The sequence below is a fragment of the Carassius carassius genome, chromosome 8 (assembly GCF_963082965.1).
Source record: "Carassius carassius chromosome 8, fCarCar2.1, whole genome shotgun sequence".
In the NCBI taxonomy this organism is placed as follows: Eukaryota; Metazoa; Chordata; class Actinopteri; order Cypriniformes; family Cyprinidae; genus Carassius; species Carassius carassius.
In genome coordinates, this window is record NC_081762.1 from 18,857,783 (window position 1) to 18,878,182 (window position 20,400).

Below are 20,400 nucleotides of genomic sequence, written 5' to 3' on the forward strand. Positions count from 1 at the left end.
CGGCAGGTCCTCACGGTCGACTGCCGTGCACAAACAATATCAAAACACAAAATAAATCCAGGCCTGGTCCTCTCTCGTCCTTCACTGTCATCGCTCCTATTTTATATCCTTCCATATCCTCCGTGGGACTCGAGACCGGTGGGTCGAGCAGGTGTCGCTCATTTCCAATCACTCTCGGCCCCGCCCCACTCACCACAACGGCATTGGTGGTTTATACACAGTAGCCAGAGGAAGAGATACATTAGATTTATTTTGCATATCTGACAGTGTAACATTAAGCAGAAGTATTTCGAATGAGTTAAACCTGTATTCTGTTTTCAAACCAGTAGTTTGGTGGAGTAGACCAATATAATCATTTGGTTTTAGCTAAGTTTCAGTCAAGCAGAGCATATCAAAACTATTATCTGTGATCATTTCATTTAGAATAACTGCTTTGGGTGTGAGTGACCTAATATTTATGAGCCCAAACTTTAAAAATGTTTTTTGTTCATTTACTTAAAATTTTTTCTGGTTTAATAAAGATAGGATTTTCTCTAGATCCTACATTAAATTTATATTTTGACCTCACTATTCGGGGAACAGACACAGTCTTAATAATTGGACAGCACAAGTACTTCAATCATTTGAGCATGTAGAACATTGGCCTACTAGGCATATGGAGTGAAGTGTCCTGGAGATGTTGTCAGAGAGCAGCTCCGCTGCGACTCTGCAGGCCATCAGTGCGAAAAAGCCTAGGATGCTCCCAGAAAAGATTGCAATTATTAACAAATAGCAGTTTCTGTTTCTTTACACCATGACAACAACCATTCATTTTAAGCAACAAGTCTACTGAACCTTTCGTGTCCTCGTCGACACGTGGGCAGTGGTACTGACACGATGATCGTCACCGCGGGCGTCGTGCTGCGAACCGTCTCGATCAGGCTCAGGATCAGTCCCTCTGTCTCGCGGAGGGGAGCGAAGCGGTTCCGGGTGGAGACCTTGAAAACCGGAGGGGGAGAAGTCATCGCCCGGGGCCTGGCTCGCGTCCTCCGCTGTGGATGCACCCAGGGTCCGTGGTGTCCCGGCGCCGGAGTGAAGGACATCTGGGAAGATTGCGTCCTGGGTGCACCGGGCCTGTGCAGAGAAACACATGGAGTAGACGTGGTGGGACTGTTAGCAGGGCGCTGTATACTTACCCTGGACTTGTGAACATCAGCACGGGAGGTTTCCAGTGCAGATCTCCGCCCTCTCAGCTGGGCCTGCCTCACCTCCAGGATGCGGATCTGCTTCTCCACGGCCTCCAGCTGAGTGTCCTCGCCTGCAATCAAAGGTAGACATACATCCGCCATTAAAGCAAGTAACAGTGAGTAAAGCAATGGTAATGTGTGTGAATAGAGTATTAGCAATCCAAGCGCGGTTAGCAGCAACCACGCTGCCGATGCTAACTGGCTATAAGCTAATAGCGAACCCGGGAGATCAAAATAAAACTAGTGATAATGAGGCGCTCTGATTGTTTTTGTTGTAGAATACGATAGAGGATATATTTACACGTTATAGAAACAGAAATGATGGTGTATAAAATTGATTTTTAAGATAAAAAATAGTCTATAAAAAGAATATAGTGACGGAGCTCAAACTCAGTACAAATGGCAACAACAAACAGGAAGTGACGTGTGAATCAGCGGATATAGGGATTGTTAGAAGGCCATGATGGTCAGAGGCCAATGAGTGAATTTAGCAAGGATGCCGAGGTCACACCTTTACTCTTTTCGAAAGACATCCTGGGATTTTTACTGACCACAGAGAGTGTCTAAAATTTGGTATTACAAGCACTTCCTGTGTCTGTTTGTCTGTTTCACATAAAGAATTGCTTTATGTGTCCCCCAATTGTAAGTTGCTTTGGATAAAAGCATCTGCAAAATAACTAAATGTATATGTAAAAACTATCCAATATTAATTAAGCTATATACTGTATACTCTAATTTACTCAGAGATCCTTGCTGGTATACAAAAAATAAGGGGTTCAAAGTTTGTTTTAACAGGTTAATTTATAGTAAGTACAGTTCAAACATCCTCATTTATATAGTCTAGCTTAAAACATTGACATGTCTCAGTTAACTCTTTAATCTGCTCATTCACGTGAAAAGATGTATTATTATTTTATTATTATTATTAGTAGTAGTAGTAGTATTGACATTAACTGTTTAAATGAGTTATGCATAAACCAATTCACAAAAAAAATCTGTGACTTATAAGAGACTACTTATAAGAGAGAGAGGCGAACAGATTTACTAGTGAATCGGACTTGGCTCTGCAAAAACAGTTGTTTGGGTAAGCGTTTTATTCTTTACTCAGCTCAGACATTAAACAGCGTTTAAAGAAATTTTAACCAAAGTATGTTTTAAACTTTTTATTAAGACCATAAAGAATCATATCAACTTGTGGAAAATTGGCATCCTATGTCCTCTTTAAGCAAGTGAAACCTGCTTAAGCAAGTAGATTTGTTATTCACAACGGATGTGTAACCCTAACCCTACCGGTCTACTAATACTAACACTCTAATAAATGCAGTGCTACTTATAGTCAACAGAATGTGTTAAAGGGACCATCAAAACAAAGTGAAAGCTATTTATTTTGAAACTGTTCCAAAAACAGTGGAACTAGTGTCGCTAATGAAAATTATACTTTAATGGCATGTTCACACTTGTCAGGTTTGGTTTGATTAAAACAAACTCTGGTGTGATTGCTCTGCTAGTGGGGTTCATTTGAATAAGTGTGAATGCTGCCAACCGAACCGTTGCGGTTCAAAACAGGGTTGAAAACATAGATAAAGGCCATTTTAATTGTGTGCAGAAGAATTTGTATTAATCTAAAACAAATAGAAAGTAATATGGTAGACACCACAGGTTTACTTGGTAGATCTGAAGTTAATTACAAGTCCTAGTGCTTCTTAATAATGAGAACGAGCCTAAGTCAGTAAACATTCGTTGTGTTTAAATAAAAAAAAAAAGATTGAGATCTCACAAAATGTATCATGTAATTAGAGAGTTATATCTGCGGTAATGGCATCAGCTGGTTTGTAGCTTTTGGCAATCAATCAAGTTAAGATGGGTGAGAAGTGAGCGGATAATATGCAGTTGATCAGCAGAACAGCACTGGTAGCTTTCCCAGACTGAGATCACTCAGACCATTTTTGATTCCAATTCCCTGTCAAAAAGTAAAAAATGCACATATTTTTCAATGAAAAAGGACATTAAAATGTAATCCTCTTCTGTTTCTTCTCATTCAATTATGATGTTTTAAAAGAGCATTAGAAAAGAGACACAACTGCACTTTAATCTGTTCAAAACTCCAACGACATAAAGTCAGCTTTCCATAATGAGTTATCAGCAGAAATGTATAAGGGAAAAATGTATTTCACTACTATAGTCTAAAAGTATTATTTTGGCGGTGTGTTTGTGGTGTATGACATGCTAATATTATATACTTATAATAATTAACAATACTTATTAAAAAAAATTGCACAATTAATTGTGAATACTTTTTGAATTACCAACACTGAATATGTCGGCCAGATACTATGATTTACATAATTTATCCATACTTGGTGCATTCTGGTTGTAAAGACATGTTAGTCTGAACCAGATCAGTCAAGCATACTCAAGATAATTAATGTATCATATATTTTCCCACATATATATATATGTTCTGATGACCTGATCTGTTATGCTTAATTTTAAACCTTGATGACTGCTTCAGCGGTAATGAATCATGCGACTGGTTTGAAACTGTGAAAATGGACAGGAAACATGGTGACTGGAAGGTGATGGCAACCAGAGTGACAACAAATACAAATGTTGCATCATTAGGCATCCACTTCTTGAAAAACTGGTTAAAAGTGTGTTTAAACCCATAAAAACTATTAACGTATTTAACTATATCTATTTAACTACATGTGTTTCTGCTAATAACAAAGTTATGAAACTATAAAAAATAAGAGAAGTTCAAATCTCTGAACCAGTGAAAATGAGGTACTTAGACATGACCAGTAGCTAGTTGAATATTTATAGCACTGCACAATAAGGGACATTAAGAAAGCTGAAATACTTTTGAGTCATCTGTCATGTATCTTTTAGTTTTGCAGTCCAAAGAATACAACTGGTTGATATGGTGGTGATTTCAGTGTAGCAAAATGAACTACACCTTTAAGTGTTTGCACTTTGCATCATCAGCTGTAAAACTTAACGATAAATGGAGTTTATTGTATATTGCAGGTCTCCAGAGGCATAAGGTTTGGGATGGTTGTATAGTGTTAACTTTTCACATGTATAAGAAGCATGTGGATTGCATAAACACTCTTGCATGATTAGACACACTTCCTTTTTTCCAACTGATGTCTAAAAATGTACAAAAATTGAGTCTCATTTGGAGAATAAATGCTAAATTCTCAGTTGTGACGCCACTTTTTATTGTAAATCATAAGGTGGATCTGCAGGGTCATATGAAAAACTAAATAAAGCTAATAAAAACACTAAGGCTAAAGCTAAAAGGCTAATGCTTAGCACTACATTTTGAATAATTTAAGCCATTTTAATGTTTAGCTATAGGCTTCTGAGACAGAAACTCACACCCAGACATTCACCCACTAATGCCATACACAGGAAGTTGCACAACACCCATTTGAGCACTGTGATGCTGAGAGTAAACATCAACGCAAGCATTGCAAACTGTACTTATTTGCATTAAAATATGGTTAGCTTTACTGTATTTTTATTTGCATTAAGGATAACTAATCATTTTTGCTGGTGCACATTGAGGGGATGAAGGAAAACAAGGTTAGGGAGCTCTTCCTCATTTTAGCAGAGGAAGTATGTGGCTGTGTGCTGTTTTCAGTAGACCAGCGCTCAGTTTAGATAAGCCCGCAGAGCAGTGCAGGCCACTCACAACACAACTGCTCTTACTGCTGGCCTTTGGTCTGAGACCAGGGCAGTATTTCTTTACTCTGAACCACCTGCTTCAACTTTATTGTGACCAGCCAGCCAGAACTGAAGCTTTGCCCTCCGGGAGAAACATGGATATTTAACTGCTCAAGTGAAAGGTAAGAAAACTGATTTATGTACCTAGCATATTTCTGAGTGGAGTGTGGAAATATTATTTTTTAGTGTTGAGTGGGAAATAAAATGGAGTTTTGACATTCACACGGTGTTCCGCTGCCAGTAATCTCCCTCTATCTATAGTTTGATTTATCATGTTTCCAAAATATTACATTAAGTGCACATACATAACACTTCTATGCATTTGTCAAAATGTAGAAGTCATGTTGAGGTTGGTTAATGGCCTGTGACATGAAAATGCATTTTCCCATGTGTTTTAAACATCTAGCAAATGTTTAAAAATGTATAAATAAATAACCAGAAAAATATCAGAAAAAAAAAATAAAACAGTTCAATGGCGCATGTACTTTTTTTTTGCACTGTAGAAATGCGAGTTAAATATTGACATTGTCAGGAAGAAGTTAAGTGGAAAATAGTGGTAGACTTGGGCTCTCCGCAGCTTCCCTGTTCTATTTTTTGGTAGAGATAACATATTAGCTGAGAGGAAGTTGCAAAATTAAAACAGCTGTTGCATTAACTGTTGGACTATCAGATGCAAAACTCATACTGAAATGTTCCTTTAACATTCCAGCTTCTGTACAGCTGTGGCCCCTAAACATAATCATGGGCAATGTGATGAAGCAGGAAAAGACAAAACCAGAGCCAAACAGCTCTGATACCATGTTTAAAGGTAAGCTATGGTTTATCAACTGTTGTATGGGAAGTCTTTTGCTTAAATGTGTATTGACATGAGTCTTTGACATCAATTATACTGTTTGTTAATGTACATTTACAGACTGTGACAGTCTTGTGGTGCTCTCTGATTACCCATGTCGAGACATTAGTGAACCAATCTTTAGGATAGGGGACAAACTCAAAGGTCTTTCTGAGTAAGTGTACTTTTGGTTAAATACAATGTTTTTGATGCCATACAACAATAAATACCTGCTAATATATAATGCATCAGCAGTTTAAGAAATGCATATTTCATTTTTATTTTAATTAATATATGTATATGCATGTGACCCATAAATTGACTATTTATTTAATCGTCAATGCTTTACAGAGATGGTTGCTGGTGGAAAGTCCGTTCTCTTCAAACCGGAACTGAGAATTACATTCCAAGTAATTATGTGGCAAAGGTTTATCATGGGTAATATTAGATTAATTATCCTCACTGATGAATGTTTCATGATGATCCTAGAAATATATTCCCAAATTCAAAATAACATCTAGACATAATACAATAAGTACCGAATGATAAATGTCGCTAGAGACAATTTTCTGTAATTTCTTTTGTTATTTACACTACCTTTCAGAAGTTTGGGGTTAGTAAGGTTTTTCTTTTTCTCCAAAATAAATCTCTTTTGCACAGCGAGGTTGCATTTATTTGATCAAAATAAAGTAAAACAGTAATGTTGTGAAATATAATTTCAATTTTAAATAATATTCTGTTAATTAAATTAATCCTCATTGTCACATGATCCTTCAGAGATAATTTTAAAATACCAATTTGCTGCTCAAGAAATATGTTTTATTATCACCATTGTTGAATATAGCAGTGCTGCTTTTGTTCAAAAAAACAGCAACTTTTTTCAGGATTCTTTGATTAATAGAAAATTAAAAAAAGAGCATTAATTTACAGCATTTATTTGAAACATTTTAATATCATTAATGTCTTTACTGTAATTATTGCTAAATGTGTCCTTGCTGAACACTAATAATGACTGAAAAAAAGTTACCCCCCCAAAACTTTTGAATATCAGTGAACATCTTTTGATTTTATTGCCTACAGTTTATAAACCATATTGTGGGAAACACCAGTAAACATTTAATTATGGAGAACTTTGTTATTTATATAAGATTTTGTCATTTATACTGAATTTTGAAGTCATTATTTTCGGTTGCTTACATGATTTCCTCTTTACTATGTTATGTTTCTAAAGATGGCTGTTTGAGGGGATAAGCAGACAGAAGTCAGAAGAGCTTTTGTCATTGCCTGGTAACAGTGTTGGATCATTCCTTATTAGAGAAAGTCCGAGAGAAAGAGGTAAGTACCTGGAAGTGCATCTTCTGCTGTTGCATAATAACCACAAAGTTTTCCATTCACACACATTACGGCAATAAGTGTCAGTGCAAGTGAAAAAGACAATGCAGTCATAACTGCTGTTCCCTGCAGGTGTATATTCTCTCTCTGTGAGACACAGGACCGTAAAGCACTATAAAATATTCCGTCTGACTAATAGCTGGTACTACATCTCCCCACGGCTTACCTTTCAGTGTCTGGAGGACATGGTCAATCACTACTCTGGTGAGAGCTAAAGACAAACTCGGATGTTCTGCTTGGAATGTGGAATGACTCATGCTAATGTGTTTTGGTTTTCCCTCAGACTCATCGGATGGTATATGTTGTGTTCTCAGCGCTCCATGTCTGGCTCTATCCAACCCTGCCCAGAGCACAACCCTGGATGCGCCTCCTGTGGTAATGCGCCGTAACTTGGATTGGAAGAAAGTGAATAAGTACGTCTCTGTATTTTTAGATCCTGCTAAGCATTTCCTCCATTTGCTGAGCTTGTATAGAATGACTTGTATGTCTCCACATGAATAGGTCACAGCTGATGAGCCCAAGCGAGCTGGACAATGCGGACAGCAAAGATAACATGATGAGCTATGGTGTGAGGAGCAGCATAGCCGCCTATATGTCTTTAACATCAGTACCTGAGCTAGACAACACCAAAGGTCGCAAAAAGAAGAGCAAGTCTGTCTACGTGATGCCTGACCACAGTAATATAAATGAAGATGAGGACTATTAGCTCATGAATGTAGACTAGAATCTTTTAACTTTAAACTAGCACATTGCTATGGACGGTAATATTTTTGCACTGGGTTAAGTGAATCTCTCACATACATGTCCAGGTCACTTTTATATGGAAGCCGTTTCTGCCACTTCTAAATTTACATCTCACAATGCTACGTTTACATTTAGCAACTTTGAGTTTTTTCTCCAAAATCTGGGTTAACATCTCATAATCTTTTTGTTGTTGTTGTTGTTTGTGCCATGGAATAAAAATGAAAACAGTAATTGCAAATTTTTATCTTCCAGTTCAGATTTTTTTTTTCTGCAATTGCGAATTAATATTAGATATATAGATATTTAAGAGTTAACATTTATCAATTCTAAAAAATGTCAAAAAATTATGAGTTTATGTCTCATAACTCTGAATTCTCAGTCAGATCAGTTTGTTGGTCAGTCAAAATTGTGAGTTAAAAAAAAAACTATTACCTTTATTTTTTTATTTTATTTTTTGTTTTTGTTTTAATTCTGTAGTGGAAACTGGCTTCCATAAATTTCACCCTAAAATCAAATAGAAAAAAGTGATTATTTTAATGATGGTTGTTTACATTTACTGTAATGTGTTTGAATGTTTTAATTTTGAGTATATTTATTTTTAAATTCCAATTATTCTCAGTGGTGAGTTTGTGTTATTAGATTCTTAGTAATGTGTGTGTATATATACATATATATATAATTATTATAATTAATTAAAACAGTATATAAAAGGCAATAAAACAAATACAACAATTAAATATATAAACATTTAAAATTTAAATATATAGAATATATATAAAAGGCAAATAAAATGTACTTTTAATTTTAGGGTGAAATATGACCCAGACATGTTCCTTTTCGGATTTTGTGAGATTCACACATATGTCATTTCAGTATGTTTCACTATTAATCTTCACTATTAAAGGAAATCAAGAAAAATGTTAACACTACTTTTTTCCTGATTTACTTTACATACCCAAAAACCAAAGATGCTTTTTTTTTTTTTTTTTACTTTTAAACTTGTGAAGCACACAATTCCTTCTTTAAAAACACTGAAGCCACAATGTTAAAAATAATGCAGCAATAGAATGTTACAGGAGCAAGTTTAATAACAATACTTGACTTACGGTTTTATGAATATTTGTGAGTGTGTGGAAATTCATAAGCACTTATAATTTATTGTACATATGTCTTTATCAAAGAGCAACTGTTTTCTTTCTTTAAACTAGTAGTGGGCACATTAAAGGAATGAGAGATGGGACACTTTGTCTTATATTTTAATCTTTCCTTTTGCAGTGTGTTATTTTGTTTATAGTTCTTCTGCACATGAAACCTTTGGAAATTGTAACTGTTTAATATTTTACATCTGAACTGCATTGCAGAAGCACACTGAGCCTCTGTATCCAAACAGCCACACAAACAAGTTCTCAATATCATGGCATTGTTTGGCTCATGTTGTGTTCATACAGTGCATTAGGCAGTGAAATCTTAATGGTAACCATATGGAGTGTTAATTAGAGACATATTTATTCCTATCAAACATTTAGCTCATGCAACACAAGCAAGCTGTAAACAGAGCTGAAACAGAGACATTAGATTAAAGACTAATGAATACACTAAACTTTCATCATCTACTGGTGCTGTTTATTGTTGCAATAAATGTAATGACATTTCAATTCACACATAAATGCAGTAACATTAAATATTCAGCAAATATAGGAGGCACATTTTACAGTAACTGTGACATGATTTTAATATCAGCCAAGAAAATTTCCCCCCAAAATTCTGAAAATGTTATTATGTATCAAACATTTAATTTAGATGTACAACAATATTATTACATTATACATGATTAATAATGACAAAATAGTAACTATTGTATTTTTAAATAAAGAACTAAATAATGTAGTGTGTACAAAAAATGGTTCACATTATATTGTTGTGTTTGTTTACAGCATTCACAGGACGTTTCAGTCAGTTGGCCGAAAGAGAGAATGGTTGGATTCACACTGATAGATTGTGATGATCTAAATGAGCATTTCGCATGTTTATGTGTCTGAATCTGCCTGATTCCGTGATACAAACAAGTGGTTTTGCTTGCTTTCCCACAAAATAAGCAGACTTAACCTTCTACACAAAAGCCAACACTATAGCCTTGTTGTACAACTCAAATTGTTTTATGGAAAGATCACAACTACCTCTCACGTGGTCAGCTAAACTAGTTGAAGACGGCCACATGCAACTAAAAATAGCCTCATGCTTGCAGCTTTATCAGATTGCACTTGATTGGCTCAAGTATGAGTAAGCGTTTTCTCTGTTTTGTGACAGGTTTTATAAAAGCATATGGCGCTCACATATGGTAGTGCACACATGGTTGGTTTGATGTAAATGTATTACAGGCCCTCTCCTGCTGCCGCTTTAATGGAGCTTGTAATTTACTTTTGTCAATTTATCAGTGAGTGATCTCAACTGATCGTCTAAAATGCCAGCCCCAAACTATAACCATTCAAAAGAATCAACTCAAAATCTGCAGGCTGATAATATAAAGAGGTCAAAATGCCTATAGCATGTGTTGAACATACCATGCCATAGGTGGGAGGAGATCAAAGGTGTGGATCAAAGGTAAATCTGAAACCATAAAACTCATATGATTGCCAATGAAAACATAGCCAGAAGGATGCATGTCTGAGACAGATATTTCCTATAGCAAGAAAAAAAGAAAAGAAAATCCTGTTATCTCACATTTAGGCCTCTGAAACAACAACTAATGCTGTTAGATACTATCATTACGGCAGTTTTAAGATTGGTAGAGCTGCTCCTGGACTTTGTTCATAAACAGTTGGTACCTAGAGCTGGACCCCCATTCCTTCAGATGGGATGGATGTGGTAGATGAAGATAAAGACCTCTTCTTTTCTGCTGTGGTAACATCTCTACATCTGTGTAATGATCTAACAGGCCCCAGGATCAAGTAAACACCAAAAGCAGTATGTGGCGGTTTAAGCCTTTGATTATAAAAACATACACGTCTGCTCTTCCTTTGACTGTGAATAAGAATAGAGCCAGTGTTGAACTTTGTGTCACTGAACATAATATGTTTGATGTAATTTAGCCTCCAGCCCAGCTGTCTAAACCTTAGGATGGACCCTGGCATACTATGGAAAATTAAACAGGTTTGATTCCCCTTTAAAGGTGTTTGGAAATGCTTTTCTTGATGGGAGGACGCCAATCTGTGTTTTATGTTACGATATCTTAAAACTTTGCAAAGTAAATTTATTAAACAGGCTGTGTATGGTCACAACAAAGATTTGACAAATTAGGAGAACAACTGTTTGTTTAAAAGCTTGAGCGTTTGGGTGTGAAGACTGGAAATTATATTTACATGCAGCTTTGTGCGTTGCCCAATTTATATACTGCTTCCGTTTACTTTGTCATGTTTTCTGTAAATGAAATGGAAAGAGTTGTACTCAGACTGCAGTCTTGGTCAAGTAGCTATCAAGTGTTAGCTCTGACACCCTTTTATTTGAAAAGCCACAAATATATTTCTCTCATGCAATGCTATTTAAAAAGCATGATAGCAGATGAGTGACATCTCATGTCTCCGAATGACAGATCATGAAAATCATGTTTTGAAATGAACGAATAATGGATGCCCATAAAAGCTGCAAAATGCTTACATATATTTTCCAATTAATCTCAGATGTAGCATGTACTAACTGTCCTGAAATTTCCATTATACTCAAATTGCTTGCAGGTTATATTCACATAATGTGAGGCTGTTAACTTTAAGAGTGTTGAACATTACATAAATGTTGCTTTGTTGATACTTTTGGATAGAAAAAAAAAGACAATTCTAGCAGGGCTGTTTGCACTCCTTTTTCTGGCATAAATAACAAGATATGTTTTTAATTTGAATGAATTTCTGCAAGGCTTTCTGTGTAGATGGAGGGCTTTCAAGGGTTCAGACGGAGCAATGTGAACTTTGAAGATTAAATATTCTGTCATTCATATGTGTGAGAGTTATGACTGTTCCTGTACAGAGCAAAGAGAGTATGTATCAAGGAGTATGCATTGGAAAGACACATTAAAACACTTTTCCTCCCATTTGAGGAAGCAGATGTGTTCCAGATGTGTTCCGACAAATCATAAATAAGCCTGAAACAAAAACGGGTGCATTGCTGTACTGCCAGCACTTATTGTATCACTTGCAGAAGTGCGTGAATATGCTTACAGACTATTTGTATTCTTCCTCTCGGTCAGGCATCTTTATTGGTCGAGGTATGTTCTTCACATAATGAACTCATTTGCTAAACTGTGGAACCTTCTATGTATAAGGAACATAAAAATAATAAATGTATACTGCAGCACCCACTCAGAGACATTTTTTTTCCAAAGCAGATATTTTATTAAACTTAGAAAAGGACATTTAGATATGTGTTCATATATATATATACATACTCAATATCACTTTTGGTGTTGTGAATCAACAATATTACAGCATTTTTAAGTGATGCTTAATATGGAACTGGCATTTTCATTATAGATTTGAGAGCTACAGTCAAACCATAAATTATTCAGATACCAGATATAATGTTTGACATTTGTTACTAGTGCAGAAGTGAACTGTGACATATTATACCCCAAAATTCTTCATATAATGAATTACCAGCACAATTTGAAATCAAGAAGTATTCAGACACTTTGACCTGACCATGTTTTGCTTCAGTGTTTTTTCTTTATTTGCTAATGCAAGCTTTTTACACCTCAGACTGAACAAAATTAAGCATTGCTCGGTAAGTGGTCGAACTAAATTGGTATTATCTAATCATGTACTTAAATTTAACAGCTGAATAATTTTAAGTTGATTGTAATCATATCTTTCTATTAAAGTTATCTGACATTATCAAGATGAATTTGTTCTGACACAGTTTAACTCTAAGTTCCTGTTATATTTTATAACCATTTCCTAAACTATAGCAAATAAACTGTAAAATAATTTAAGAAATGTTGAAGGTGTCTGAATAAAATTTGGCCTGTAGTTAATATGCTTAATTTACAGTACACCATAGTGAATAATTAGATGGTAATATGGTGATCAGTATACAACAACATTTTAGAGTCAACTTTCTTGACATATGATCTTTTAAAGAACAGAAACTTGGTGGCATCTGAAACTTTAGGGCAAGAAAAGGTCTTTAATTGTCTGTCTAATTATGAATCACGTTGTAGATGTGCTCTTGCTGTGCATGTTTTTTTATAGATGCGAGGTTAGATGGACGTGGTGTCCACTTTCTGTATATGTATGCATTTGGCTCAGTCTAGGTTGTTTGGTATAAATATGAACATTTTGTTTGCCGCTGGTGACATAACAGTCTATGATGAATTCTTTTGGTATTCGGTCAGTAGTTATGATAGAAGAACAAGTTATAAAACTAACAGATGTGCCATGATTCATGTTAATGCAAGAGTCTGGAAAAAGCAGATTGTAAATAATCAATGACCTGCTGTGATAAGAGTGCTGATTTACCTCCATGAAGGTCGACATGGCCACATTTCAGAATATTCTCCAATTACACTGAAAAAAGAGAAAGAAAGTCCTGTCGTCTTCAAAGAAAGCACAGATGAAAATGCTGTTATGAAATAACCTTAAGGCAGCGAGCCATGTAAAACTATACTTTGGAGGTTTCAGAGACAAGTTTCCACATAAACCTTTATATTACTTAATTCCCAACTAGCAATGCTGTCAGATAACCGGAAGCATGCAGACAAGACATTGGACTGGCTCTATTTTTACACAAGATAAATGGATTCTGAAGAATTTTCCATCTCTGATGCTTTCCACAAACAGCCATTTCCTTTTGAGATCTGCTACTTTATCAAAATGCCAGAATCCTGTTTGCAAAACATAGAACTGCACATCTATACAATAAAAAATAAACCAAGCACGAGTAAAATATTAGTCGGGAAGGATGTTTCAACATTGGTCTACTAAACTATTTTTTTCTGGAGAATGGACTGCAAATCAAATTAGTTGCATGACCTGTAATGAAGCTTGCAATTTAGCTGATAAATTGAATTCATCAGTAGAGAAAATAAATTATACCTGTTTTCAGCAACACGGATTATTAAAAAACGGTAAATACAGCAGGGTATTAACACAGCAGCATCATGAAAGTGAAAGTGAAAGCATGCTATACATGCTAAGCCACAGTTGTGGATCTTCAAATCTAAGACAAGTTTTTTTGTCGTTAGTTATAACTTGTGTGTACAGAGGGTTATTGAGGAAAAAATATAAGGATTTATAAACTTAAAAAATATAAATATATAGCTTTTTAAATGTGCACTCAGTAGCCTAATTATGTTTTTAAATTGTCTCGTTGACCAGAGATATCCTCAAACATAGTCTATAACGAGACCAGGCTGGTGGCGTTGGTACAGTATTACACAAAAGCAAACGTTTTCTGTTACAAAATTTAGAAATCACTACTGCCCTACATAATTAGTCTAACGTGATTAATTTATTCCACAAGCGAAGGTGTCCACAGGTGAGTTAAAGTCAGGAGTATATGCCTGGTCATGTGACCTCAACATCAGGCAACCTACTCCACAGCTATTATTTGGTGACTGATAAGAACCGAGTCTTGTGAGTGTATGTGATTTTAAACTTATTTTTCAAACACTTTTTGTGTGTATATTTATGTACAGAAACACTGTCACCAAAGAGTATAGAAGCCCAAGAGGCGAAACTCTGTTGTGTTATGGGCAACAGTCTGTAGATGGCGCTGCGGAGGCGCGGCCGCCATTATAAACTGTAAGCTGCTGAAATCGTTAGCGCCAGTTTGAGTGTAGAGGTTTTGCTGTTCGTTTTTAGAAATCTATACAAAACTTGAACTGGCTAGTAGCTGACTAGCAAGTAGCTGGCTATTAGTAGCCTACACTAGTTTCCGAAAGATGGTCAGAGTTCTTTTTTGTTCATGTGTGCATTTGTTAGATTATACACTTTTTTGACTAATGCTTCCATTCTATGTCAATGCCTCTTCTCTCACAAAAAGAAAAAAATACAAACAAACTTCTCATACAGAAATGCACACACAATAGATGGTGGTGTCTGATTAATTACTGAGATCTTATGGCACCACTTCAATTTTAGTACTGTTTATAGTTCATGTGTGCACTTGCTAGATTGCACATCTTTTTTTTGTACCTTTCCGCCTGTAATAGGACATTCACAGATTGTTTTTGTGCTTGCACATTTTGTGTGCACTTTCACTGAAGATGTAGAAAAACAAGTTGTTAATATTTTTGTGATATTCTTGTTAAAGGTGAACTGTCTTTAGAAATGCTCATTTATAATTTTATTTATTTATTTATTTATTTTTCCAAATCATAGCTATATATGGTGATGGTGATGTTCACTAATGTCAAAATCAACATTTGAATAAATCTTATTAATGTGTGTCTGCATATATTATTTCATGAATTTCTGTTATTCATATAACAAGGAAAATGCATAATAGAACATAAATATTGATAGATTAAAGGTTTGCAATAATTTTATAATAGTATCTTTGCAAACCGTAAGTGGTAGGCTAATGAAGCCGATTCGGTGGGGGACATACAAAAAAGTGTTATAGGAATCTTATATTATATAGGAATCAAAATATTATAGTAATCTTATAGGAATACTAGGACTATAGTAATCTGGGACATATTACATAAGTACGATAAGACTACTATAGAAATACTATAGCAGCTTTAAAATATTATAGAGGTATTACAGAACATCACAGAAGTATGTTATGTACTGTAATACCTCTATAATATCCTAGAGCCGCTATAGTATTTCTATAGTAGTCTTATAGTACTTCCATAGTAATATTTTGTCCCAAAATACTATTTTACTAAGGGTAATTAGGCCATGCATAACCAACACATAGACGTATATTTTCTGTCATTTAACGTCATTTAAGGTCGGTCATCCTCATTAATGTATTTTAAATTGTTTTCATATTTAGATATGACGGCCAGAAAAAGTTCTGTTTAGTTTTTGTTATGTTAAGTTTTTCAGTGCCATTGACTCCCATTATTTCTCGGCGTTTTCCTTCAGTTTTCAGTCCATATTGGCGGCCGAGCCGTCACGTCATGGGGGCAACTGTTGCTATGGAGCGTTCTATTGAGTTTCACCTCTTGGGCTTCTATACTCTTTGCTGCCACAAAACAGTCATCAACTCAACCTTGATTTCTAACCGTGACTCAAAACAGGAAAGCAGTGACACCATGTGGCACTACTAGTCAATTTAGCAATTGAGCACATTATAGATATTTTTTATAAATTAATTTATTAAATGTATTTATTTAGATAATTTGTTTGTTTAGATAAATGTATTTAGTTATTTATAATTAAATACATTTATTTAGCTAATTTATTTATTTAGATAAAATCAATGTTTTAATTACTTTGGAAGTTGCTTTGGATAAAAGCGTCTGCTAAATGACTAAATGTAAAATTATAAAAGTACTAACCTAGTCACCAACTGTACAGTAACTCCTTATTCTATAAATTATTTTCTGATTTATGTTCTTATGAAAAGAACCAAAGAAAAAAAATCGATTGGAACAGAGGTTAAGCATTTTAGCTTTTTAACTGGAAGCAACAGTTTGAAGTTAAAATGTCTTAATGAGATAGTTTTGTTTAACACGCAGCACACATGAGTCATGTGAAATGTTTGTGGATCATTGTGATGTATTTATCAGCTGTTTGGACTTTCATTCTGACAGCACCCATTCACTGTAGAGGAACCATTGGTGAGCCAGTAACGTAATGCTACATTTCTGCAAATCTTGTTCGGATGCACTCAACTACATCTTGGGTGTCCTGAGGGTGAATAAATTTTTAGCACAATTTTCATTTTCTGATGGAACATTCCTTAAAATGATTTCAGGAGCAAGAGTCATTTACACATCACCAGTAGATGGCGCTAGATATATAATTAACTAAGCAGTGATCAGTGATTCTGTGATTGTACACAAGTACAATAATGTCAGAAATACCACTGCAATTATTATATTGTCAATATCATCCAGTGCACTGAAGGAATAACAACAAGGAGAAGGTATCATAGCCTGGCGGCATTTGATGTGATGCATGTGTTTTCATAACCTGGTTTAACATTCTGTCATATTACCTAACCCACAGTATAGAAATGACTCTTTAAACAATAAAGCAAATACCAAAATAAAAAACACACAAGACACTAAAGCTTTATGTTCCAAAGCCTGTTGTGATTTGAATCCTTCATTTCATGCTAGTAGCCTATCTGTCAGTCTTGAAATTCTCTTTGGTGCAGACGTGCGTTAAGCACTTGAAAGGAAAGAAGATTATCACTGAGCTATCACTGGTTATGAAGATCCTACACTTGAGCAATTAACCTGTCACATCCTATTTTACAAAGTAACATTAATTTATATCTTACAAGGTGCTATAATAAATTACTCTGTTTATGCAGAACCTTATAAACTGCCTTAGATGTGTAAAATTTAATAATTTGATTGCACTTTAATTTACTGTCTAGATGTAAAGCACTATCACCACGCATATCACTTACTGTCTGAACTGAGCTCTTCTGTCAGACATGGGCTCATCCAAAAAGGGCTTCCAGGCATCGATTGCAGAGGCTGTGTGACAGTTTTGTCAGAAATAGTTTCCCGCTGACTGTTTGACAAAATCATGAACGATAATCTATGGTTGCTTCTGAAGCTTTGAGACATTTGAGACTTTGACAGCAGGCAAGGCGACAACTGATCTGGAGTCCTGAAATATTAGTGCTCTGACCCTTTATTATCAAACGAAATAAGTGTAAACCACTCTCCGCTTTGTGTCACAAACATTTCTTGGATTCCGAAATGAGGAACTCGCAGAGAATTTGTTTCATTCAAAAAGGATTATGAAGAACAATCGTATAATCCCTGTGAGAACGAAGAGATTTATAAATGATTAAAACCGAAAAGGAAAATTGGCAACAGATAAAGAACTTTCAAAGATCTTCTAAAGCTAAAAGGATAGAGGGCTAGATCTAAGAACTAAGAAAATAAATAAATAATTTTAATAGTAATACAGTATGAACAATATTAAATTGTATTAATTATTTACATTTTCGTTATTAGTATTAATGTGAATAAATGTTATGCATTTTAAGATGTATGTATTTAGTATGTGTTCTTGTTAGTTATGTTTCAAAGTGCAAAAGGCTAAAATAAATTTAACCTCTGGGGGTCAAAAGGTTATCTTCAGTTCATCATATTTCTTCCAGAAATGACTGAAATACAAGCTTGCGCAACCTGGTGTGAAGCATTTCACAATGGAATTTACAATGGAATAGAATATAAATGTTCTCTGTGTTTCACAATATTCTGGACTTAAAATTATCATTCTGCATGATTATTCTGTCATACGAATAGAAATCAGTTACCTTTCCCTCATTTTTCTCCTTTGTAGCAAAGCCAAATTATTTCTCCTGCTTTAGAGACAGTTTTGTAATTATCTTTATGGCCCAGTAGATGGGTGAGCAAGTATGTGAGGTCAAACTCCATACATACATGGAAATACACACTCACACATGTTTTCGTGCACACACACACATTGGGTTTCCACACTTTATACGAACATTCCATAGGTGTAATGTTTTTATACTGTTCAAGCTGTATTTTCTATCACCCTACACTTAAACCTACCCCTCACAGGAATTGTCTGCACTTTTACATTCTCAAAAAAGCTTGTTACCTCATGGGGACCAAAACAAATGTCCAAGAAATGTTTTGTATACTGAGCTAATGATGTGTCTTCTCCCTCTAGAGGATGATTGCCATAAATGATTTAGTATGTTTATTAAGCCATTCATTTGCACAATGTAGGTAACTTTAGATGCTACTATCCCTATGGGGACATTTGGTACAATGAAGGCAAAACCTGATTGGTCAAATCTTCGCTAAATTTGAGGGCAAAAAAGTATATTGTCAATAGTGTAGGAGTATGTGAAGCACAGCTTACAAGTCACTTTCAAACCAAGCAGCTTTCTTTTGGTCAATATGACAAATTAATCTGTGTTACGAACTTGAACCATTGCCAAATCAGCATTTTGAATATTTTCGCCCTCACGTGAAATTCCAACCGTATGTATTTCTATTGAAATTACTGGATTTTGCTCATGGAAATTCACTGAATGATGGTAAATGTAACTTCACCATCTAAATGAGGTCATACCATAGGCCTGTGTTGTTTTTATATAAATCTATATCACTCCTAATAGGAGTGTTTTGAATTAAGAGAAAAAATTGTTTTTATCAAATGTGACGCTGGACCACAAAACCAGTCTTAAGTCGCTGCCAAACAAACACTGTATGGGTCAAAATTATAGATTTTTCTTTTATGTCAAAAATCATTAAGATATTAAGTAAAGATCATGTTCCATGAAGATATTACATTTCCTACTGCAAATATAGAAAAACTTTTTGACTTTTTTGATTAGTAATATGCACTGCTACAAAATTCATTTGGACTATTTTAAAGGCAATTTTCTCAGTATTTTGATTTTTTTTGCACCCTCAGATTCCAGATTTTCAAATAGTTATATCGTGGCTATATATTGTCCTGTTCTAACAAACGGAAAGCTTATTTATTCAGCTTTCATATGATGTATACATCATTTAATATATTCACTCATATTCACTTTATACTGGTTTTGTGCTCCAGGGTCACAATTAATAATTTAAGAATAAATTTTAAACCACCATAGGGGGGTTTTGTCATATTTAGATGCAAAGATGCTAACAAATTTGCAGTGTAAATGCAGTTGGTACTAATGTGGGCTTAAGTCTGTAAGTGTGGCTTTTCATTGATGAATATGTCTCATTAGAAATGTGTAACAAAACAAGAGCTTACTGGTAGCAAGCTTTTTTTCTGCTGCCTGAGGGTTAAATAAACTTCAGAGGGCTTTATGCTGACACTGCTGAGGAGGCGATTCACTCATCCTCCAGAGTGAAAAGGACTTAAGACATTTGTATTATCCAACATTAGTCAAAACACCCACTGGGTTGAATTTTCTCTAGTGCAGTAAGTAATTTCCATTCACTTAAGTTTGTGAATATCAGATTGTCTACTAGCAATGACCCACAAATGACGGGTATTGTAATCAGTTTGACTAAGAATGGCTTAGAGATTCACTTTGGATCTGGCGCTCTGCTAGAATGCAGATCCATGTTTCCAGGGTGATGAATGTGCTCACTTTGCACTTTCCTTTCTCTGTCCTAAGTCCCTTCATTTATGATGTCTACATTCTGTACATTGCCTCGTCTTGTGCCGCTGAGCAACACAGGGAACTCAGATGGGAGAAAATGCTGTCAGCATTTCTAAGAAGAGTGAAGGAAGTGCAGAAAAAAGCAGTCTGTTCTACTGTGGATGTAAGCTCAAGTACAGTTAGCTGCCTGCAGTCATGAGCAAATGT

At 35.1% G+C, this 20,400-nt stretch overlaps 1 protein-coding gene across 1 annotated transcript; it reads left to right on the forward strand.

Annotated features, from left to right (window-relative positions):
- The first annotated feature begins 4,732 nt into the window (after positions 1 to 4,732).
- Positions 4,733 to 8,500, forward strand: LOC132144741 (src-like-adapter). Its single transcript, XM_059555313.1, has 8 exons — positions 4,733 to 5,077; positions 5,665 to 5,763; positions 5,869 to 5,962; positions 6,139 to 6,225; positions 7,019 to 7,122; positions 7,252 to 7,383; positions 7,463 to 7,592; positions 7,681 to 8,500. Exons 2-8 carry the CDS (start codon positions 5,697 to 5,699, stop codon positions 7,883 to 7,885), a joined length of 819 nt encoding a protein of 272 aa, XP_059411296.1. The 5' UTR covers positions 4,733 to 5,077; positions 5,665 to 5,696; the 3' UTR covers positions 7,886 to 8,500.
- The last annotated feature ends 11,900 nt before the right edge of the window (positions 8,501 to 20,400 follow it).